The 21,200-nt window shown below is 43.0% G+C and overlaps 1 protein-coding gene across 2 annotated transcripts in view; it reads right to left on the bottom strand.

Moving 5' to 3' along the window:
- pabpc4 (poly(A) binding protein, cytoplasmic 4 (inducible form)) overlaps positions 1 to 21,200 on the bottom strand; it is a 68,438-nt gene that overhangs the window by 24,105 nt on the left and 23,133 nt on the right. For both annotated transcript variants that reach the window (XM_060933315.1, XM_060933313.1), the window contains exons 2-3: positions 1,143 to 1,336; positions 909 to 1,024 (exon numbers count right to left, since the gene is read on the bottom strand). In XM_060933315.1, the coding sequence (XP_060789298.1) occupies positions 909 to 1,024; positions 1,143 to 1,336 (310 nt within the window). The remainder of the gene's footprint in view (positions 1 to 908; positions 1,025 to 1,142; positions 1,337 to 21,200) is intronic.

Genomic DNA, 21,200 nt, shown 5'->3' with positions numbered 1-21,200 from the left:
GGCTTACAGGCCACGCCTCCATTACACTCAAAGACTGGCTTACAGGCCACGCCTACATTACAGCCAAAGACTGGCTTACAGGCCACGCCTACATTACAGCCAAAGACTGGCTTACAGGCCACGCCTACATTACAGCCAAACACTGGCTTACAGGCCATGCCTCCATTACAGCCAAAGACTGGCTTATGTGCCACACCTCCATTACAGTCAAAACTGGATTACAGGCCACGCCTCCATTACAGTTAAAGACTGCTGTACAGGCCACGCCTCCATGATAGTCAAATACTGGCTTACAGGCCACACCTCCATTACTGCCAATGACTGGCTTACAGGCCACGCCTCCATTACAGCGAAATACTGGCTTACAGACCACGCCTCCATTTCAGCAAAAGCTTGGCTTACAGGTCACACCTCCATTACAGCAAAAGACTGGCTTATGGGCCACACCTCCATTACAGCCAAATACTGGCTTACAGGCCACGCCTCCATTACAGTTAAAGACTGCTGTACAAGCCCCGCCTCCATTACAGCAAAAGACTTGTTTAATTAATTCCTGATGAAATTAGTAGATTTAGGGAATTGTGATAATGAAGATTTTGGCCTTTATCCATTTACAATTTTCACTTAATATTTTTTTAAATTTCTGGAGTATTTAAAATGATACAATTTAAACAAAACCACTAATTAAAATAATATTACCACTTTTGATGGGCAGCATATATCATTTATTTGTTAAAAAAAAAACAACAACAAAAAACCAAATAAGGCCTGAGGTCAGATTTTTTAAAATTAGTTATGAACAAAAGTTGATGTAAAAATATCTGTAATCTTTAATGTTCAGTAAACAATCCTGTGCATGAAGCCCCGCCCCATCACGGCATCCCTCGACCCCCTGCGTGGACACTCACACCTTGCGGTCGTTCAGTAGCATGCCGTTCATCTTCTCGATGGCGCGGTCGGCAGCGTCCTGCGTCTCAAAGTGCACGAATGCGTAGCCTTTGGATCCGTTCTCATCACACACCACCTGCAGACAGAAAACTCGTCAGCTATGTGACTGTACGCAATGAGGAAATACTGACAACACGCCATCCAATAACTTTTTGGAGAGGACATGATGCTAAATGATGCGGTCTTGGTTCTACCTTGCAAGACAGGATGTTCCCGAAGGCGGAGAAGGTGTCGTACAGGGCCTTGTTGTCAATGGACTTGTCCAGATTTTTGATGAAGACATTTCCTACGCCTGACTTGCGGAGTGACGGGTCTCGCTGTGACCACATGATCCTGATGGGCTTACCCTTCACCACGTCGAAGTTCATTGTGTCCAGAGCTCTCTCGGCTAGAACACAAACATGCTGGTATGAATATCTGCAAATTTATTAACTTGAGCAACGGGAACCACTAAAGACATGAATTTTTCTAAAAATCCATATTTTTTTTATTTACAAAACAGAACACGTTAGTAAATGCCTAACAATGTCGTGAAATAATTATATGGCTAATTTTCTCCATGAAAAAATTTGAGTCAAGCTAAAAAAAAAAATCAAGAACCCTTAGGAGTTCTTGGGTTGTCCGGTGAAGTGACAGAACCTTTAAAGATTTTATGTAGAATCCGACAACAAAGTAGAACCTGTTGAAGAGGCTACAAACTCTTGAAGAACCCATTTGCACCAAGTACCAAGACTGTTTATCTAAGGGAAGCCATGACCTAATGGTTAGAGAAGCACTTTTGGGACTAAAAGGTTGCCGGTTTGATTCCCTGGACCAGCAGGAATGACTGAAGTGCCCTTGAGCAAGGCACCTAACTGCATCGTATGTCATTCTGGATAAGTCAAAAAAAAAAAAAGAGGAAGAAGATGCAATAATGAAGAAGGTATGGATCACGAAGATGAGTGGAAGAAGACCAAGATGAAGCCCAGGAAAAAAATGAGAAGAGATAAGAGAAGGCTTAAGGTCTAGAGGAATGGACTGGAATGAAGGGGGGGGGGGAATTATCAAAGATGGAGAACCTTCTGGAAAACCTCAACACCTCTGGGTAGAAGAGGTTTGTAGAAGTAAAAAAGTGTAAAAATGACTGTACAAGTCACAGCACATGCTAGTGGTAAAAAAAAATATATCAAAGCAGAATTTATTGAAGCTAAAACACCCTCAATTATTCATACATAGGATATATCCTGAGCAACTTGAGGAACTCTTTAAAAAAACAGGGTTCTTTAAGGGTTCCTCTGGTTCTTAGGCCATGTACACACGTAGCCGGGTATTTTTAAAACTGAACATTTTCCCCCCCTCCGTTTATAAAAATGTTTTACCCACACCACCTCGTCTTCGAAAAAAATCCCTTCCACACATAACCGAACATCTGCGTTTTCAATCACATTCATAAGCATTCCAAACCTGTAGATGGTGTCCTACCAAGCCTACTGCGCATGCGCGAAATCCAGGAGGGTAGGAAAATTCAACAGTAGTTTTGTCCTACCGATCAGCTGGGCTGATAGAAAATCGGTGAGTATTTCACGCATTTGCCGATTTTTGTTTTGTGCGTATTGGTCGAGTCTTTGGCCGAGTCAAATAATTTGTAATGACTTGTTTTGAATAATAAAACGGTCTGTATGAGAACTTGCTAATTGTAATGACGTCATGTGTTCTGCGCATGCGCAGTAGGCTTGGTAGGACAAATCCAAGAGGTAGGATAACTTTACAGAACAGAGATGGCATTATTTCCCCAAATCCTACCCTCTAATCACATCAGAATAGCACCTGCACAATAATTAACGCTTTCAAGGCACTAATCCGATCCATTACTCTTTGTCCATGCTTAATCTGGCTTCTGCAGTAAACAAAGGTCGCACGTTTGACGTCAGGGCAGATTTGTTGTCATTTTTTTGGCGCAGATTGTGACGTTCTAAAACGCAAAACTCCGTTTATCTCTGTCTACACGAAAAGGCATACACGGAGTTTTCAAAAATCTTCACTTTGCCCGGAGTTTTTTTAAATATTCGTTTTTGGTGTGTTTTCATGTGGATGACAGGCCAAAACGTAGAAAATTATCTTTGATTTAGCAGATACCCGGCTACGTGTGGACGGGTTCTTAGACTCATCATATTAGTGATGAATGATATACAGTATGATAAATATAAAAAAGCTTGTTAGTGACGTCCCTGATCGTTTGATTTGATAAATCGCGGCGGTATGAAAGGAACCCGAGCATCAGCGACGCAGGAGCTCACACAGCCGTACCATGAGAAACCAGACTCGTTTATAATTAGCCAAGTTGTTCTTCATGAGAACAATTAGAACAATTTGATCTGCAAAACAAAATCAGAATCAAAAACCATTTAAAACTCAGAGAGAAGTAGCGATTCTCCTCAAAGTTTGTTAACCGGCCTAATTAGCAACTTGTTAATGAGAAATCAGAAAACCAGGCAGTAACTTTTGTGCAGACTGATTAGATCTTCCAAACATAACAGTCAGAATCAAAATCCACTGAAAGTTCAGGGAGGAGTAACGATTGTTGTGAATTGTGGGCAGACGGACGGACGGACGCCGCGTAATGGCAACAGTTCATTGTCTATGGCCAGTGAGCTAATAATACACTTTCAATAACATCTCCAAGTGTTTTATTGTTTTATTATCATCCTTAAAGTTCTTGTTGTAGTGTTTGATCACGACTAGGTCACATGACCATAACATGTACGAAGGCTTTTGGAGCTCTATAAGTTACCGAAATCTCCCGAGAAGTTCTAAAGACCATCGATATTTTACTATTCCATCCACATTCACTGGATATGAGCAATCGCGCACTCTGTTTGGCTACTCTACTACTAGGATATCAGCTCATATACTGTGAGTAGAGAAAAACAAAATGGCGGAGCGTGTTGGTGAACCAACCGAGGACGAAATAAAAACTCGACTCAAAAACAAAACCCTAAAAAGGGTTATCAAGTCTTTAAAAGAAACAGAAATAGCTAAAAGAATATGGTTTTCATTCACCCTCAGTATCACCTGTTCCACTCTCCAGCCCTGTTGGTGGCAGTAATGCACCTTTAAGTTGGTTTGCCAAACATCAAAAAACCCTAAAGAAGAAGAAGAAAACCCCAAAAATAAAAAGCAACAAAATATGGAATAAAAGTATTTGATGGTAAGAACGTATCTTTTTTTTATTTTTCAAGAATTATTATTATTATCGCATTTTTCACAAATTGCTCCTGTCATTCCGCCGGTTTGTTTACATTCTAAGCGGAAATTATTTTGTCAGATGTTTTGTACCAAAAGTTTTTACTGATCGAATTTGAAAAACATAAAAATAAAAAAATGCTCCGTTTCTCAAAATCCAGTGAATGCGGACAGAATAAAAACAGTTATTCCATTCAATCTCATCGTACATGGCTTATAGACAACTCGGTGCTACGCGCCTCATCACCCATCAGCTCATGTACGACTCGATTTCATGGAATAACTGTTAATTAGTCCGTGTTTTACACTCAATTTCGTTTCGAGACGAGAGGAAAGAGCGAACGCTTTCTGGAGTGTGTTCATACTGAAAAAACCCTCCTCTTTTCTCCACCAGGACAGAACAGAATCATTACCGTAATGTCCGTTTTGGACGGGATATGTACTGTATTACCTAAAACTATCATCCTGCTCGTTTTTAAAAAGGTAAAACAAAGGCGTGATCTTTCCTGACCATGGGATCGCACAGTCTGGAAAAAATTACTGACATGACCCAAATCCCAAAGATACTCCGGTAATAATTACATCACCTCACCTCCACATGTGACATTAATCCTGTATGAATCGGGTTTACGGCTCTTTGGCGTTAAACAACAACAATTAAACAGATTCATGGGTCAAATTTAATGCAACGGGAGACTGAGATAGATTTCAGCTTCATTCCAAGATTTTATTTCTCATATTTATTTGTGTGTGTTTTAAATAATGTATTACTGAATAATAAATATTTAAAAATCATTTCTGATGAGTTTGCACTTCAGTGTGAGTTCTTACCCCCTCCCCCCGCTTATTTAGTTCACCAGCCGTGAGGTGTATGAGAGACGACCCGCTCTCTTGTCTGTGTTGTCATGCACATCAGCTTCCTTTTGTTCCTATCACTCTAATACCACACACACACACACACCCCCAGTTAACAACTCGAAACAGCCTTGACTCTGCTACCATCAGCAGTTTGGACAATGATTGTGTTTAATATGGAGAGAGAGAGAGAGAGAGAGAGTGTAACAGACACACAATGAGAAACGGACACTGAAAGAGAGAGAGAGAGAGAGAGAGAGAGTGTGTAACAGACACAATGAGAGAAACGGACACTGAAAGAGAGAGAGAGAGAGAGAGAGAGAGAGAGAGAGAGAGAGTGTGTAACAGACACACAATGAGAGAAACAGACACTGAGAGAGAGAGAGAGAGAGAGAGTGTAACAGACACTGAAAGAGAGAGAGAGAGAGAGAGAGAGAGAGAGAGAGTGTAACAGACACAATGAGAGAAACAGACACTGAGAGAGAGAGAGAGTGTGTGTAACAGACACACAATGAGAGAAAGACACTGAGAGAGAGAGAGAGAGAGAGAGTGTGTAACAGACACTGAAAGAGAGAGAGAGTGTAAGAGACACAATGAGAGAAACAGACACAGAGAGAGAGAGAGAGCGAGAGAGAGAGTGTAACAGACACAATGAGAGAAACAGACACTGAGAGAGAGAGAGAGAGAGAGAGAGAGAGAGAGAGAGAGAGAGAGAGAGAGAGAGTGTGTAACAGACACTGAAAGAGAGAGTGTGTGTAACAGACACTGAAAGAGAGAGAGAGAGTGTAACAGACACAATGAGAGAAACAGACACTGAAAGAGAGAGAGGATAACAGACAAATGACAGCGACAGACAGAGAGAGAGAGAATAACAGACACAATGACAGAGACAGACACTGAAAGAGAGAGCAAGAAAGAGAGAGAGTGAGAATAACAGACACACAATGAGAGAGACAGACACTGAAAGAGAGAGAGAGGATAACAGACACAATGAGAGAAACAGAGACTGAAAGAAAGAGGGAAAGAGAGAGTCAGATTCAGATAGCTTGATCAATAGAGAGAGAAAAACACAGAGAGAGAGAGAGGATAACACAATGAGAAAGACAGACACTGAAAGAGAGAAAAAGAGAAAGAGAGAGAGACAGAGAGAGAAGATAACACAATGAGAGAGAGAGAGAGAGAGAGAGAGAGAGAGAAAGAAAGAGACAGACAGAGAGAGACAATAACAGACACAATGAGAGGGACAGACACTGAAAGAGAGAGAAAGAGAAGATAACAGACAATAAGAGAGACAGACACTGAATGAAAGAGAGAGAGAGATAGAGGATAACAGACAATGAGAGAGACAGACACTGAATGAAAGAGAGAGAGAGAATAACACACAATGAGAGACAGACACTGAAAGAAAGAGAGACACACAGAAAGAGACAGACAGAGAGGATAACAGACACAAAGAGAGACAGACACTGAAAGAAAGAGAGACAGACAGAGAGAGGATAACAGACACAATGAGAGAGACAGACACTGAAAGAAAGAGTGAGAGAAAGTGTGTGAGAGAGGCAGAGCCAAATGGCTCAATCAATGGGGGGGTCTGGAACATTCCCAGCTCTGACCTCACTGACTCTTATCTAAAGCCCCGTCAACAAAACCAGTAACGCGTCCTGCGATTGAATAATTAACCCCAGTCCACGTCTAGAAGAATTATCTCCACGTCATTTTGGATGAGAAGAGTTGCTGGAAAAGTTAACTTCACTCTGCTTATGTTACTAACCAGCTGGTTAATAACCTGATATCTAATAAGCTCATTAATATCATTGTATATAAACCCGACTAAACCGTGGCAGAAAGTTCAGGACTGATAAACACACGAGCTCCAGCTGCATGATTCAGATAATACAGCGAACTCGTCTGATAAAACTCACGAGTAGAGCTGCCTGTGTTTCAGTCCTGGGGAGGTTCATCAGTTATTCGTATCGTACTACTAGAAGGAACGAGATAAAAATGAAGCAAGCTGTTCAGAAAACATTTTCACAAACCCAAACAGCTACTTGTCCCTGCTTTAATGGAGTTGGTCAGTGTTATAAAAGTGCTGACGAGATCCACGATACTCTCTGAGAAATATATAAAACAGAAATGCAGCCTTCTTTATTCAAAATGACAGATTTAAACTGCTTGTGCTGAGATCTTTTTCAGCTCACATTCCAAAAAAATCCAAACTGACACTTGGATTTTGACTTTGAGAAGAAAAATATTTACCAATTCCAGTTTTAATAGTCAAGAATCATTTCACTAGTTTTGTGCAAAGTATCCACTAAGACTGCAGAAAAGAAAAGATTTTCAATAGTTTTACTGACCAACTTCATTATATATACACACAGTATTTTTACATATGAATGAAGTTAGAATTTGATTCCTGCAAAACACTCAAAAAAGTTGGGAACGAGACAAAACAAGACTGAAAAGTTTATCAGATATTCAACTAACACCATTTTGGAAGATTCCACAATAAGCAGGTTAATTGGTCACATGACTGGGTCTAAAAGAAGCAGCACCAAAGGCTCAGTCTTTGCAAGCAAGAGCGACGATGGGGGCGTGGCTCACTGCTTTGTACCAAAATTCATGAGAGAATTGTTCATCAATTCAAAAAGAACATTTCTCACTGCAAGATTTTAGATCCTTCAAAATCTACAGTGGGCGGTGCGGTGGTGTAGTGGTTAGCGCTGTCGCCTCACAGCAAGAAGGTCCGGGTTCGAGCCCCGTGGCCGGCGAGGGCCTTTCTGTGCGGAGTTTGCATGTTCTCCCCGTGTCCGCGTGGGTTTCCTCCGGGTGCTCCAGTTTCCCCCACAGTCCAAAGACATGCAGGTTAGGTTAACTGGTGACTCTAAATTGAGCGTAGGTGTGAATGTGAGTGTGAATGGTTGTCTGTGTCTATGTGTCAGCCCTGTGATGACCTGGCGACTTGTCCAGGCCTGTACCCCGCCTTTCGCCCGTAGTCAGCTGGGATAGGCTCCAGCTTGCCTGCAACCCTGTAGAACACGATAAAGCGGCTAGAGATAATGAATGAAAATCTACAGTCCATAATATTGTGAAAAGAACAGATTCAGGGAATTCAGAGATGTCTCAGCGTGTAAAGGGCGAGGTCGGAAACCACTGTTGAATGGGCGTGACCTTCGAGCCCTCATGTGGCACTGCCTGAGAAACCATCATGCTCATGTGACAAATATAGCCCCATGGGCTTGGGAGGACTTCAGAAAACCATTTTCACTTAACACAGTCCACTGCTGCATCCAGAAATGCAACCTGAAACTGTATTACACAAGGAGGAAGCCAGTAATCAGTGCAATTCTATACAGAAACGCTGCAGATTTCTCTGGGCTGGAACTCATCTCAGATGGACCGAAAGACAGTGGAAACATGTGCTGTGGTCAGATGAGTCACATTTCAGCTTGTTTTCAGGAAAACCAGACGTCAACTTCTCAGTGTCAAAGGTGAACACGACCATCCAGTTTATCAGAGAAAGGTGCTGTGATGGTATGGGGGGCATCAGTGCCCACGGCATGGGTGGAGGTACCATTGATATATTGGGATTTTAGAGAGACATATGTTGCCATCAAGGCGACGTCTCTTCCCAGGAAGTCCGTGCTTATTTGAGCAGGAGAATACCACGCCTCATTCTGCATGGGCTACAACAGTGTGGCTTCGTAGATACAGAGTGCGTGCGCTTGATTGGCCTGCTGCCAGTCCAGATCTGTCTCCTATTGAGAATGTAGAGGAGAATCAGACAACAACGATCACGGACTGTCAAGCAGCTGAAGTCTTGTATCAAGCAAGAACGGACAAAAATTCCAATTGCAAAATTGCAACAATTAGTATCCTCAGATCCCATACGATTAAAAAGTGTTATTAAAGGAAAGGTGATGTAACACAACGGTAATAATGCCTCTGTCCCAATTTTTTTTTTTGAGTGTTTTTTTGAGGCATCAAATTCTAACTTCATTTTACTGTATATTTACAAAATACAATTTCTTTTCTTTGTACTTTCGTCCGTTAAATAAAGATTCACATAAATTAACAAGTCACAGATTTGTGTTTTGCTCGCATCTTGGAAAATATCCCAACGTTTCTGGAAATGGGGTTCGTAAATTAATTCCAGCTTATTTTTAAATTGATATGATCATATTTAAAGAATAGCAAAATTTCAATTACACCGAGGCACCAATTGTGTCCCACTGACATTGCATTTACAAATCTCATCTCATCTCATTATCTCTAGCCACTTTATCCTTCTACAGGGTCGCAGGCAAGCTGGAGCCTATCCCAGCTGACTACAGGCGAAAGGCAGGGTACACCCTGGACAAGTCGCCAGGTCATCACAGGGCTGACACATAGACACAGACAACCATTCACACTCACATTCACACCTACGCTCAATTTAGAGTCACCAGTTAACCTAACCTGCATGTCTTTGGACTGTGGGGGAAACCGGAGCACCCGGAGGAAACCCACGCGGACACGGGGAGAACATGCAAACTCCACACAGAAAGGCCCTCGCCGGCCCCGGGGCTCGAACCCAGGACCTTCTTGCTGTGAGGCGACAGCGCTAACCACTACACCACCGTGCCGCCACATTTACAAATATTTCTATAAATTAAAGTTCATTTGAAAAGTTATTTGAAACCCAGGTAAAATTTCCTTCAAAACAACAATCTCCATGGTTCACTTTGCGCATTCTCGCTCACTATAACTTTACGACACTTTATTTTATTATTTTATTTTTATTAGCTTTGCCTGAGGGTAAACAAAGTTTAAATAATTTTACAATAATGATAAAAATAAGGCAGGGAAGCCGCAACAGCTAAAGCCAATTACTGCGGACCTGTAGGTAAAATTAAAATTACATAACAATGATGACGGGGCGGCACGGTGGTGTAGTGGTTAGCGCTGTCGCCTCACAGCAAGAAGGTCCGGGTTCGAGCCCCGTGGCCGGCGAGGGCCTTTCTGTGTGGAGTTTGCATGTTCTCCCCGTGTCCGCGTGGGTTTCCTCCGGGTGCTCCGGTTTCCCCCACAGTCCAAAGACATGCAGGTTAGGTTAACTGGTGACTCTAAATTGAGTGTAGGTGTGAATGTGAGTGTGAATGGTTGTCTGTGTCTATGTGTCAGTCCTGTGATGACCTGGCGACTTGTCCAGGGTGTACCCCGCCTTTCACCCGTAGTCAGCTGGGATAGGCTCCAGCTTGCCTGCGACCCTGTAGAACAGGATAAAGCGGCTAGAGATAATGAGATGAGATAACAATGATGACTAACTTTGTAACAAAATATAAATATAAAAAACAAGTGAAAGGCATAAGAAGGCTACATGTAGACTTGCACTTAACACTTAGTTCTCCATGTTCGTGGATCGTCAGGGTTGTAAGCAGACTGCAAGGACAGGGTGGAATACTGTAGGAGGAAGGACTTGTAGGAGGACAGTGCGAGTTTACGTTGGCGAGTTTCTTGTGGTAGTGTGTTCCAAATTCTCGTTCTTATCAGGAATGACTTTTGATATGTGGAGGTCATGCAGAATGGTTGTTTGTACATGATTCCAGCTGTACTGTCACTTTAGGGGGACTAACGGCAGATGGCAGGACTTGGGAATCAATTTTGGCTGACCCAGTGGCTATGTTAAAGAATAGCACCATGTTGAGATACTTGCACCAGTAACAGAGTAGATTTGTTCTTATTAATTCATTAGTCTGGCTAACGCGACTGCAAAGCTCTACGAGCTATTGGTCTGGCCAAGATATTCAGCCCAACTGTTTCCCAAAGCGCGTGGTTGACCCGCCTCCCTGAAATGCCTCAGTTTGCTACTGGTCGAAGCCAGAAAAGGCTGTGACGAAGCTTAAACCAATCACATCACTCTTTCCTCTGACGTACGTGACGCGACGATAGGATTCTCGCTGAGCCCCATTGATTTGGCTACTAGCGGGGCTAACTGGTAGATTAAACTCTTACCGAAGCCGGTCGGGAGCAAGGCGAAAACGTCCTTCCTTTCAATAAATACCTCCAGGGCTGCTCTTTGCTCTGTTTTCAATGAGAACTTCCCGTTGAATGCTTTCAATACAGCATGATTCTGTAAACAATCTATGGCTTCCGGTCGCAGTTCTACTACGTCACTGCCTTGAACACGCCTCTACCCAGGGCCGTTGGAGATGCTCAAAGTTGATTGGCTCCCGATTTTTCCGGAGCTTGGAAATGCTGGAGATAGCTTGCCTGGCCAGACTAAGCTCGCAACAGGCCCTCGTGTTGCGTCACGCTTAGGATGGGCGGGCCCAGGCTAATGTTTCATAGCGTCTTTGTTTTAGTTTAGTCCGTGTGTTGCATACCCCAAGTTCGGGTGTATGATGGTACAGTAAACGTCTTGTACATTGAGAATTTAGATATTTTGTTGACCGTCTAACATACTGGTTTGCTTTCACCCTCTGTATGAGGACTTGTTTTTCCATGAGAGGTCAGGAGCAATCCCAACTCCAAGTCTGCGTTCTCATACTTGTCAACTCTTACGACTTTGCCATGAGACTCACAATTTTTATTTTTTTTTTTTACACTGAATCACGCTCTCACACTTCCACTATCAAATTCTCGTGATTTTTCAGAAAACAATATATTCATGGAAAACAAAGCGTTATTGATGCACCAGTGTGTGCAATGTCCGTTATGTACACGATATCGTGTTTCTAGAAGCCCAGAGAAAGAGCTTTTGAAAAGATGTTCATGATTGGTTGAGGAAGTCGACCAATGAAATCGCGTCTTACTTTGTCTTCATCATTTCCATGTTACCGGCGGGAAAGACGCACCTGGTGAAAATGAGTGACCGATTCTGGATCAGAGGGCCTTCCAAGTTCTGGTCAAGGTTTATTTATTTATTTTTAAAGCACAAATGTAAAATTTTACAGTACAAATATTCGTATGAAAGTCAAAGAGCACAAACTCCCACCACCCAACCATTCCCATCCCTTTACAAAACAAAACAGGCATAGAAATGCATCACAGGCACACAAATCACAAGCAAGGACATCTAAAACATTAACAGTAAAGGAGAACAAAAAAATGAGAACAAAGCAAAAACAAGACAAATAAACTGTAAATAATAAATACACACCTAAAAATATATACACTACCGTTCAAAAGTTTGGGATCACTTTGAAATGTCCTTATTTTTGAAAGAAAAGCACTGTTCTTTTCAATGAAGATCACTTTAAACTAATCAGAAATCCACTCTATACATTGCTAATGTGGTAAATGACTATTCTAGCTGCAAATGTCTGGTTTTTGGTGCAATATCTCCATAGGTGTATAGAGGCCCATTTCCAGCAACTATTGGCCCTTTTCCACTACCCTTTTTCAGCTCACTTCAGCTCACTTCAGCCCGACACGGCTCGCGTTTCGACTACCAAAAACCAGCACGACTCAGCTCGTTTCAGCCCTGCTTAGCCCCTAAAACTCGCACCGTTTTGGAGTGGGGCTGAAGCGAGCCAAGCCGTGCCGAGTGAGGCTGGGGGCGTGAGCAGACACTCCCCTGTGCACTGATTGGTGAGGAGGAGTGTCCTCGCATGCCCACACACGCCCCGCGAGCGCGCTGGGATCTGTAAACACCGCAAACCCGGAAGGAGAAGAATTACGAATTACGAGAATTTCTGAAGCCTTATGCGCCTCGCCTCATCTATACGCTCTTGCCAGTATCTGTTGGCGTTGTCGGTGACAACAAGCCACAGCACCAAGACCAGCAACACTAACGACTCCATGTCCTCCATGTTTATTGTTTACTATTCGGGTCGTGAGACTACCGCTTAAAAGCTCACTGATGTCACTGTTTGCGCTGCTTAACGACACGTGAAGTCCACCCACTTTCGCTAACTCCACCCAATGTGTCCACCCACTTCCAGCCAGCACGGTTCAGCGCGGTTGTAGTTGAAATGCAACTCCAACAGCCCCGCTCAGCCCGACTCAGCACGGCACGGCTCAGCCCGACTCAGCCGCGTTTGTAGTGGAAAAGCGGCATATCACTCCAGTGTTCTAATGGTACAATGTGTTTGCTCATTGCCTCAGAAGGCTAATGGATGATTAGAAAACCCTTGTACAATCATGTTAGCACAGCTGAAAACAGTTGAGCTCTTTAGAGAAGCTATAAAACTGACCTTCCTTTGAGCAGATTGAGTTTCTGGAGCATCACATTTGTGGGGTCGATTAAATGCTCAAAATGGCCAGAAAAATGTCTTGACTATATTTTCTATTCATTTTACAACATATGGTGGTAAATAAAAGTGTGACTTTTCATGGAAAACACAAAATTGTCTGGGTGACCCCAAACTTTTGAACGGTAGTGTATATACGTATAAAAAAAAGGGGGGGAGGGGACACTGGTGGACAGATCCTTGGTGGTTGTCTGCATAACAATCACAGTTATGGTGTATTTGTGATAACATCATAACAAGACAGTAATAGAGGCCCTCAAGTGAAGAATAGGAAGACTTTACAGTACCATTGAGGAGATTAGCTACTGTATATATCCTAAGTACTACCGTAGGCTGGTATAGAAGGAGAACAGTTAAAAGTTGGTGGGTTGGAAAGTAGTCTTAAACACACTAGATCATGGGAGAGTTTGTAAGTCAGTAAAGTATTCTATAAAAGGACTCCAGTGCTTGAAGAATCTACTTGTGTCCCCACGTAGAGTGAATCTGACTTTCTCTAATTTTAAGAAAAACATGAGGTCTTTCAACCAGACAGATAGAAGAGGGGGCTGTTGTGATTTCCAATTAAGTAGAATTCTACGCCTAGCCAGTAGAGTGGCGAAGGCCACAACATTTGCATGGGTCTTGCTGAGGACATGTGGACTGGGTGAAACACCAAATATGGCTAGAAGAGGGCATGGTTCCAGAGTGATTCCTAATATTTAGGGCCTTCCAAGTTCTAAAAACCAGAAACGTTCCAAGTAGCAACGTGCAGTTAAGTATGATACGAAGTTTAATTCCAACTGGACCAAAATCTCTCCATTCGTTATCACTGATTCTGCGAGCAAGCACCAGTATCAGTTATAAACACCAAGGCCTTTGAAATGTTGAACTTCGCATGCAAAGAAAGTCTCACAAAGATCTTGAACAAGAGCGCTCTGAGAGCACAAGATCATCCCCTGCTGGCAACTGTGCCATCTCATCTCATTATCTCTAGCCGCTTTATCCTGTTCTACAGGGCGACTTGTCCAAGGTGTATCCCGCCTTTCGCCCATAGTCAGCTGGGATAGGCAACTGTGCCATAACACTGGTAAAATGCGGCTGAATTGAACGAAATTGCAATACGCATATTAGTGACATATAACAAAGAATCCTGCCAAGTTTTGTAAAATTCCTCCAAAAATTATGAGAGGAGTTGATTTCAGAAGGTGAGTACCCTTCCCGGGACAGACGGACATCGCCAGGACGTAATCCCTGTTCGGGTCTTTCAGCCAGCGGGGGATAAAAACTGTGAGGGAAGTTGATTTCAGAAAGCAAGCACACCTTGATGAAATTGCCAAAGTTTGTTAATAATCAAGGGCATAACTCTGGGAAAATTTGCCCAAATTAAACAAAATTTCAATCTGCGTATAACGGTCATCTCATCTCATTATCTGTAGCCGCTTTATCCTGTTCTACAGGGTCGCAGGCAAGCTGGAGCCTATCCCAGCTGACTACGGGCGAAAGGCGGGGTACACCCTGGACAAGTCGCCAGGTCACCACAGGGCTGACACATAGACACAGACAACCATTCACACTCACATTCACACCTACACTCAATTTAGAGTCACCAGTTAACCTAACCTGCATGTCTTTGGACTGTGGGGGAAACCGGAGCACCCGGAGGAAACCCACGCGGACACGGGGAGAACATGCAAACTCTGCACAGAAAGGCCCTCGCCGGCCACGGGGCTCGAACCCAGACCCTCTTGCTGTGAGGCGACAGCGCTAACCACTACACCACCGTGCCGCCCCTATAACGGTCATATAACAAAGAATCCTTTTACCAAGTTTGGTGAAATTCCTCCAGAAATTGTGAGGGAAGTTGATTTCAGAAGAACGTACACCCTCATGAAATTGTCAGAGTACAAGTTATTTAATCAAGGCTCAAAACTCTGGGAAAATTTTCACAAACCAACTAAATTGCAATATGCGTATTACCGTCATATAACAAGGCCTTTCGCCAAGCTTCGAGAAATCCGTCCAAAAATTGAGAGAGGAGTTGATGTCGGAAGGCAAGCACACCTTGATGAAATTGCCCAAGTACAGGTTTGTTAATAATCCAGGGCAGAACTCTGGGAAAATTTGCCCAAATTAAACAAAATTTCAATCTGCGTATAACTGTCATATAACAAAGAATCCTTTTGCCGAGTTTGGTGAAATTCCTCCACAAATTGTGAGAGGAGTTGATTTCAGAAGAACGTACACCTTCATGAAATTGTCAAAGTACAAGTTATTTAATCAAGGCTCAAAACTCTGGGAAAATTTTCACAAACGAAATTAAAATCGCAATCTGCGTATTACAAGGCCTTTTGCCAAACGTCGAGAAATTTGTCCACAAATTGTGAGAGGAGTTGATGTCAGAAGGCAAACACACCTTCAGGAAATTGTCAAAGTACAAGGTTGTTAATCAAGGGCTGGAACTCTGATAAAATGCAACCGAGTTGAACAAATAACAATATGCGTGTTACTGACGTATAACAATGCTTCTTGCCAAGTTTCATGAAATTCCCCCCAAAACTGTGAGAGGAGTTGATTTCAGAAGGAAAAAACACTCTCTCATGAAATTGTCAAAGTATAATTTTGTTAATCAAGGGCTGTAACTCTGATAAAATGTGACCGAATTTAACAAAATTGCAGTATGAGTATTACTGACATATAACAAAGAATCCTGCCAAGTTTCGTGAAATTCCACCCAAAATTGTGAGAGGAGTTGATTTCAGAACGGATGGACATCGCCACGACATAACCCCCCTTCAGGCCTTTCGGCCAGCGGAGGATAAAAAGCAAGCTCGTCATCAGGATCACTCCTGACCGCGTTTGCAGCACAGACTTCTGTCAGTGAGAAGCTATATTGTTATATTTTATCGTGTTTGAAAAAAGTTAAATGTGTTTTGTTTCAGTTAATCCGAGCTCAACTAGATCTATTTGCAAAGTCGCTAAGTAAAAAAATAGCTCGTTTTGACCTGCCCCACAGATACAGTGCCTTGCAAAAGTATTCATCCCCCTTGGTGTTTGTCCTGTTTTGTCGCATTACAAGCTGGAATTAAAATGGATTTTTGGGGGGTTAGCACCATTTGATTTACACAACACTTTAAAGGTGCACATTGTTGTTTTATTGTGACACAAAAATAATGATGAAAAACAGGAATCTGGAGTGTGCATAAGTATTCACCCCCTTTCGTATGAAACCCCTAAATAAGAGCTGGTCCAACCAATTCACTTCATAAGTCGCATAATTATGCCGCTTTTCCACTACAAACGCGGCTGAGTCGGGCTGAGCCGTGCCGTGCTGAGTCGGGCTGAGCGGGGCTGTTGGAGTTGCATTTCGACTACAACCGCGCTGAACCGTGCTGGCTGGAAGTGGGTGGACACATTGGGTGGAGTTAGCGAAAGTGGGTGGACGTCACGTGATGTCGTTAAGCAGCGCAAACAGTGACATCAGTGATCTTTTAAGCGGTAGTCTCACAACCCGAATAGTAAACAATAAACATGGAGGACATGGAGTCGTTAGTGTTGCTGGTCTTGGTTCTGTGGCTTGTTGTCACTGACAACGCGGACAGATACTGGCAAGAGCGTATAGATGAGGCGAGGCACATAAGGCTTCAGAAATTCTCATAATTCGTAATTATTCTTCTTCCGGGTTTGCGGTGTTTACAGATCCCAGCGCGCTTGCGGGGCATGTGAGGACACTCCTCCTCACCAATCAGTGCACAGGGGAGTGTCTGCTCACGCCCCCAGCCTCACTCGGCTCGCTTTGGCTCGCTTCAGCCCCACTCCAAAACGGTGCGAGTTTTAGGGGCTAAGCAGGGCTGAAGCGAGCTGAGTCGTGCTGGTTTTTGGTAGTCGAAACGCGAGCCGTGTCGGGCTGAAGTGAGCTGAAGCGAGCTGAAAAAGGGTAGTGGAAAAGGGCCATTAGTTGATTAAGATCCACCTGTGTGCAATCAAAGTGTCACATGATGTCTGTATAAATCAGCCTGTTCTGGAAGGACCCTGACTCTGCAACACTACTAAGCAAGCAACATGAGAACCAAGGAGCCTCCAAACAGGTCAGAGACAAAGTTGTGGAGAAGTATAGATCAGGATTGGGTTATAAAAAATATCCCAAACTTTGCATATCCCACGGAGCACTATAAAATCCATTATAGCAAAATGGAAAGAATATGGCACCACTACAAACATGACAAGAGAAGGCCCCGCCCACCAAAACTCACAGACTGGGCAAGGAGGGCATTAATCAGAGATGCAACAAAGACACCAACGATAACGCTGTGGGAGCTGCAAAGATCCACGGTGGAGATGAGAGTATCTGTCCATAGGATCACTTTAAGCCGTACACGCCACAGAGTGGGCAGGGCTTCATGGAAGAGTGGCCAGAAAAAAAGTCATTGCTTAAAAAAATCATGTTTGGAGTTTGCCGAACAGCATGTGGCAGACTCCCCAAACACATGGAAGAAGATTCTCTGGTCAAATGAGACAAAAACTGAACTTTTTGGCCATCATGGGAAATGCCATGTGTGGCACAAACCCAACACCCTGAGAACACCATTCCTACAGTGAAGCATGGTGGTGGCAGCATCATGCTGTGGGGATGTTTATCATCTGCATGGACAGGAAAGCTGGTCAGGACTGAAGGAAAGATGGATGGCACTAAATACAGGGCAATTCTGGAGGAAAACCTGTTTGAGTTGGCCAGAGGTTTGAGACTGGGACGAAGGTTCACGTTCCAGCAGGACAATGACCCTAAACATACTGCTAAAGCTACACTGGAGTGGTTTAAAGGGAAACATTTACATGTCTTGGAATGGCCTAATCAAAGCTCAGACCTCAATCCAATTGAGAATCTGTGGCATAACATGAAGATTGCTGCCAACCAACGTAACCCATCTAACTTGAAGGAGTTGGAGCAGTTTTGCCTTGAGGAATGGGCAAAAATCCCAGTGGCTAGATGTGCTAAGCTAATAGAGACATACCCCAAGAAACTTACAGCTGTAATTGTAGCAAAAGGTGGCTCTATAAAGTATTGACTTGGGGGGTGAGTGTGTGAATGCTTATTCACACTCCAGGTTTCTGTTTTTTTTTTTCCATCTTAAAGTGGTCGGCATGTTGTGTAAATCAAATGGTGCTAACCCCCCAAAAAATCCATTTTAATTCCAGCTTGTCATGCGACAAAACAAGACAAACCCCAAGGGGGATGAATACTTTTGCAAGGCCCTGTATGTTCTCATAAATGTATAGCCAAATATTTTTTTCAACAGGAATTTTGCATGCTGTGTTTGGTATGTTTATTATTGTTACAGTACTGGCCGAGCTACCATGAGTTGGCCTAGTGGTTAGCGTGTCCACCTCTCAGGTGGAAGATTGTGAGTTCTACTCGCGGTCGGGTCATACCAAAGACCATCATCAAAATTATACCTACTGCCATCTGGCAAGGCACGCTGCAATACAGATGCAAGTAGGGAAGTCAAACTCTCACGGTTACTAGAGGACCCGCCCCCCACTGTAACCCTAGCTGTATAGAGGTTTTCGACGTGACGTCACAGGTGATGTGACGCCCCGGTGTCCGCCATTTTGAAGGTCAAGCTAGCTAATGTCAACAACAGTAGCTAGTATGTTACTGTAGCAATGTTTACGTTCAGTCATTTGGGTGACTGTTAAAACCTTTCAGTCTCAAGTTTTTCCTTTACTGTATTTACTAGTTTACTGAGCTAGCGCACTCGGGCAGGCTGCCCAAGCTAGCGCGCTCGCTCCCAGCCTGCCCGAGCATGCTAGCTCAGTAAACTAGTAAATACAGTAAAGGAAAAACTTGAGACTGAAAGGTTTTAACAGTCACCCAAATGACTGAACGTAAACATTGCTACAGTAACATACCAGCTATGATGTTGTTGACATTAGCTAGTGCTAACAGCTAGCTGCTAGTGCACTCCTACAACACAGACACCGACCCTAATTGTGACCCTAATTGTGGCTTCCAGTAAGCTACAGAACTGACTTTAAAGCATTGCTGCTGGTGTACAAATCTCTAAATGGTACAGGGCCCAATTACCTCTCTGATATGTTGCAGCGGCCTAACCCAATCAGATCTACCAGATCAAAACAGAAAAATTTACTATTAAAACCAGTTGTTAAAACAAAGTGTGGTGAAGCAGCTTTTAGCTACTATGCAGTACAGCTATGGAACCAACTGCCAGAGGACATTAAAAATGCTCCTGCTGTTGGCAGCTTCAAATCTAGGTTAAAGACCAAGCTGTTTTCAGATGCTTTCTGTTAAATAATTAATATTTTACATTTTTTATAATCTTTTTCTCTGCATGTTTTAAATTTATTTTAACTTTATTCTATTTTATTCTGCTAGTTTTTTTTTCTCTCTCTCTCTTTCTCCTTTTTCTTTTTGGCATTTTAATATTTTATTTCTACTATTGTTTAATTCTTATTATTTTCTTTTAATTCTTTTAATTAATTATTTTAGAATAAAGATAAAATTATTTTATGTAATTTTATTTCTCTATTGTTTACTGTTTTTGTTTTTACTTCTGTAAAGCACATTGAACTGCCATTGTGTATGAAATGTGCTATATAAATAAACTTGCCTTGCCTTGCCTAATAATACAGTTCTTGGTCATTGCCTGGTAACAGCAAATTTATAACGGGCCATGTCTCAACAGACTAAGAAGTTATTTCAATGACATTTAATAACATTTTGTTTATCCTGAGGACCGAAAGTAAATGAAAATGTGAACAAACCTTAGCTGTAATAAGATGGCGACCACCGGCTCTAGGGACGACCCGCTGATGTAGGCATGTTACCCAGCCTGGTTTTTAACGACATAGGTATACAGATCATGTGGGCCGAAGTCAGGTAAAGACGAGGGCTTGGTGTACTTCCATACGTCAGTGAACAATCCTGGTGGAAGCAGGTAAACGTCGTTCTCTAAGCCTGCTGACCTCAATTTTTGCAAATACCTCTCCCTCTGCTCGCCCTGTAAATGCCCTACGTCGCTGGATAGTGAAGGTGTTTTCTGCATCTCGCTCCTTTTTCTTTTATGTTTTTTCCCTGGTACTTCCCACACGCCTGACTGCAGGTCAGGAAGATCACCCGCGCTGCAAAGCCAAAAAAAGATAGCCTGGTAACGTGTACGGATCACGTACATCAGCATCATTGATTTTCTGGTGATATCGCTTCTTACTCGCGTCATCTAGGTCGGATAAAATACTCGACAATGAGACTTCGTCATGATCAACAGTGTATCGCTACCGGTAGTCGCCATATTTGTGACCGTCAAAATGGCGCCGGCTACTTGTTGACATGGCAACGGTCACGTGGGTCGAAAACCTCTATAGGCGAGAGACCGAGGGCTATGGAAACGGAGATCAGTGCCACACCCATACACCTCAAAAGAGCTGGTTAGTACTGGGACAGGAGACTACCTGGGAAGACCAGATCCTGGTGTGGAAGGGACTTTGATTTGACTTGATTAGCCTAGCTACTAATGTGATCATTGCACATCTTTCATTTCATGATCATGTTGAAATGTGTTGTTGTTGTTTACCTGGCAATGTTTTGGGAATACATGTGGTGTCCTTGCGTACCCTTTTTTTTTTTATTAATAGTAACAAGGAAGTGAAAACTAAATATTCATCCTAACGCCACCAATCCCCTCTTAAAGTTGGCAAAATAATTTTCAGCTGAGGGCTAGACCCCCCCACCACCACCAGGGCTTTGGCCGGGACCTGACCGGGGCCTGCAGCCCCTGGACCCTGGCTTTCTCACTTCCTTTTTCATTTTGGGGTTGACAGCTATGCATTCTTCATTCGTTCGCTCAAGAGAGATCTTGCTCTTTGAGTATGGGTGGAAGATCTTATTCTTTTTCCTGTTTATGGTTTGCACCTTGCATTTCTTTTCACTGAATGTTAGGCCAGATGATGATG

This window comes from Neoarius graeffei, chromosome 11, assembly GCF_027579695.1.
Source record: "Neoarius graeffei isolate fNeoGra1 chromosome 11, fNeoGra1.pri, whole genome shotgun sequence".
Taxonomy (NCBI): Eukaryota; Metazoa; Chordata; class Actinopteri; order Siluriformes; family Ariidae; genus Neoarius; species Neoarius graeffei.
Note: the sequence above shows the minus strand (reverse complement) of the source record. Positions and strands in the feature narration are given on the sequence as shown.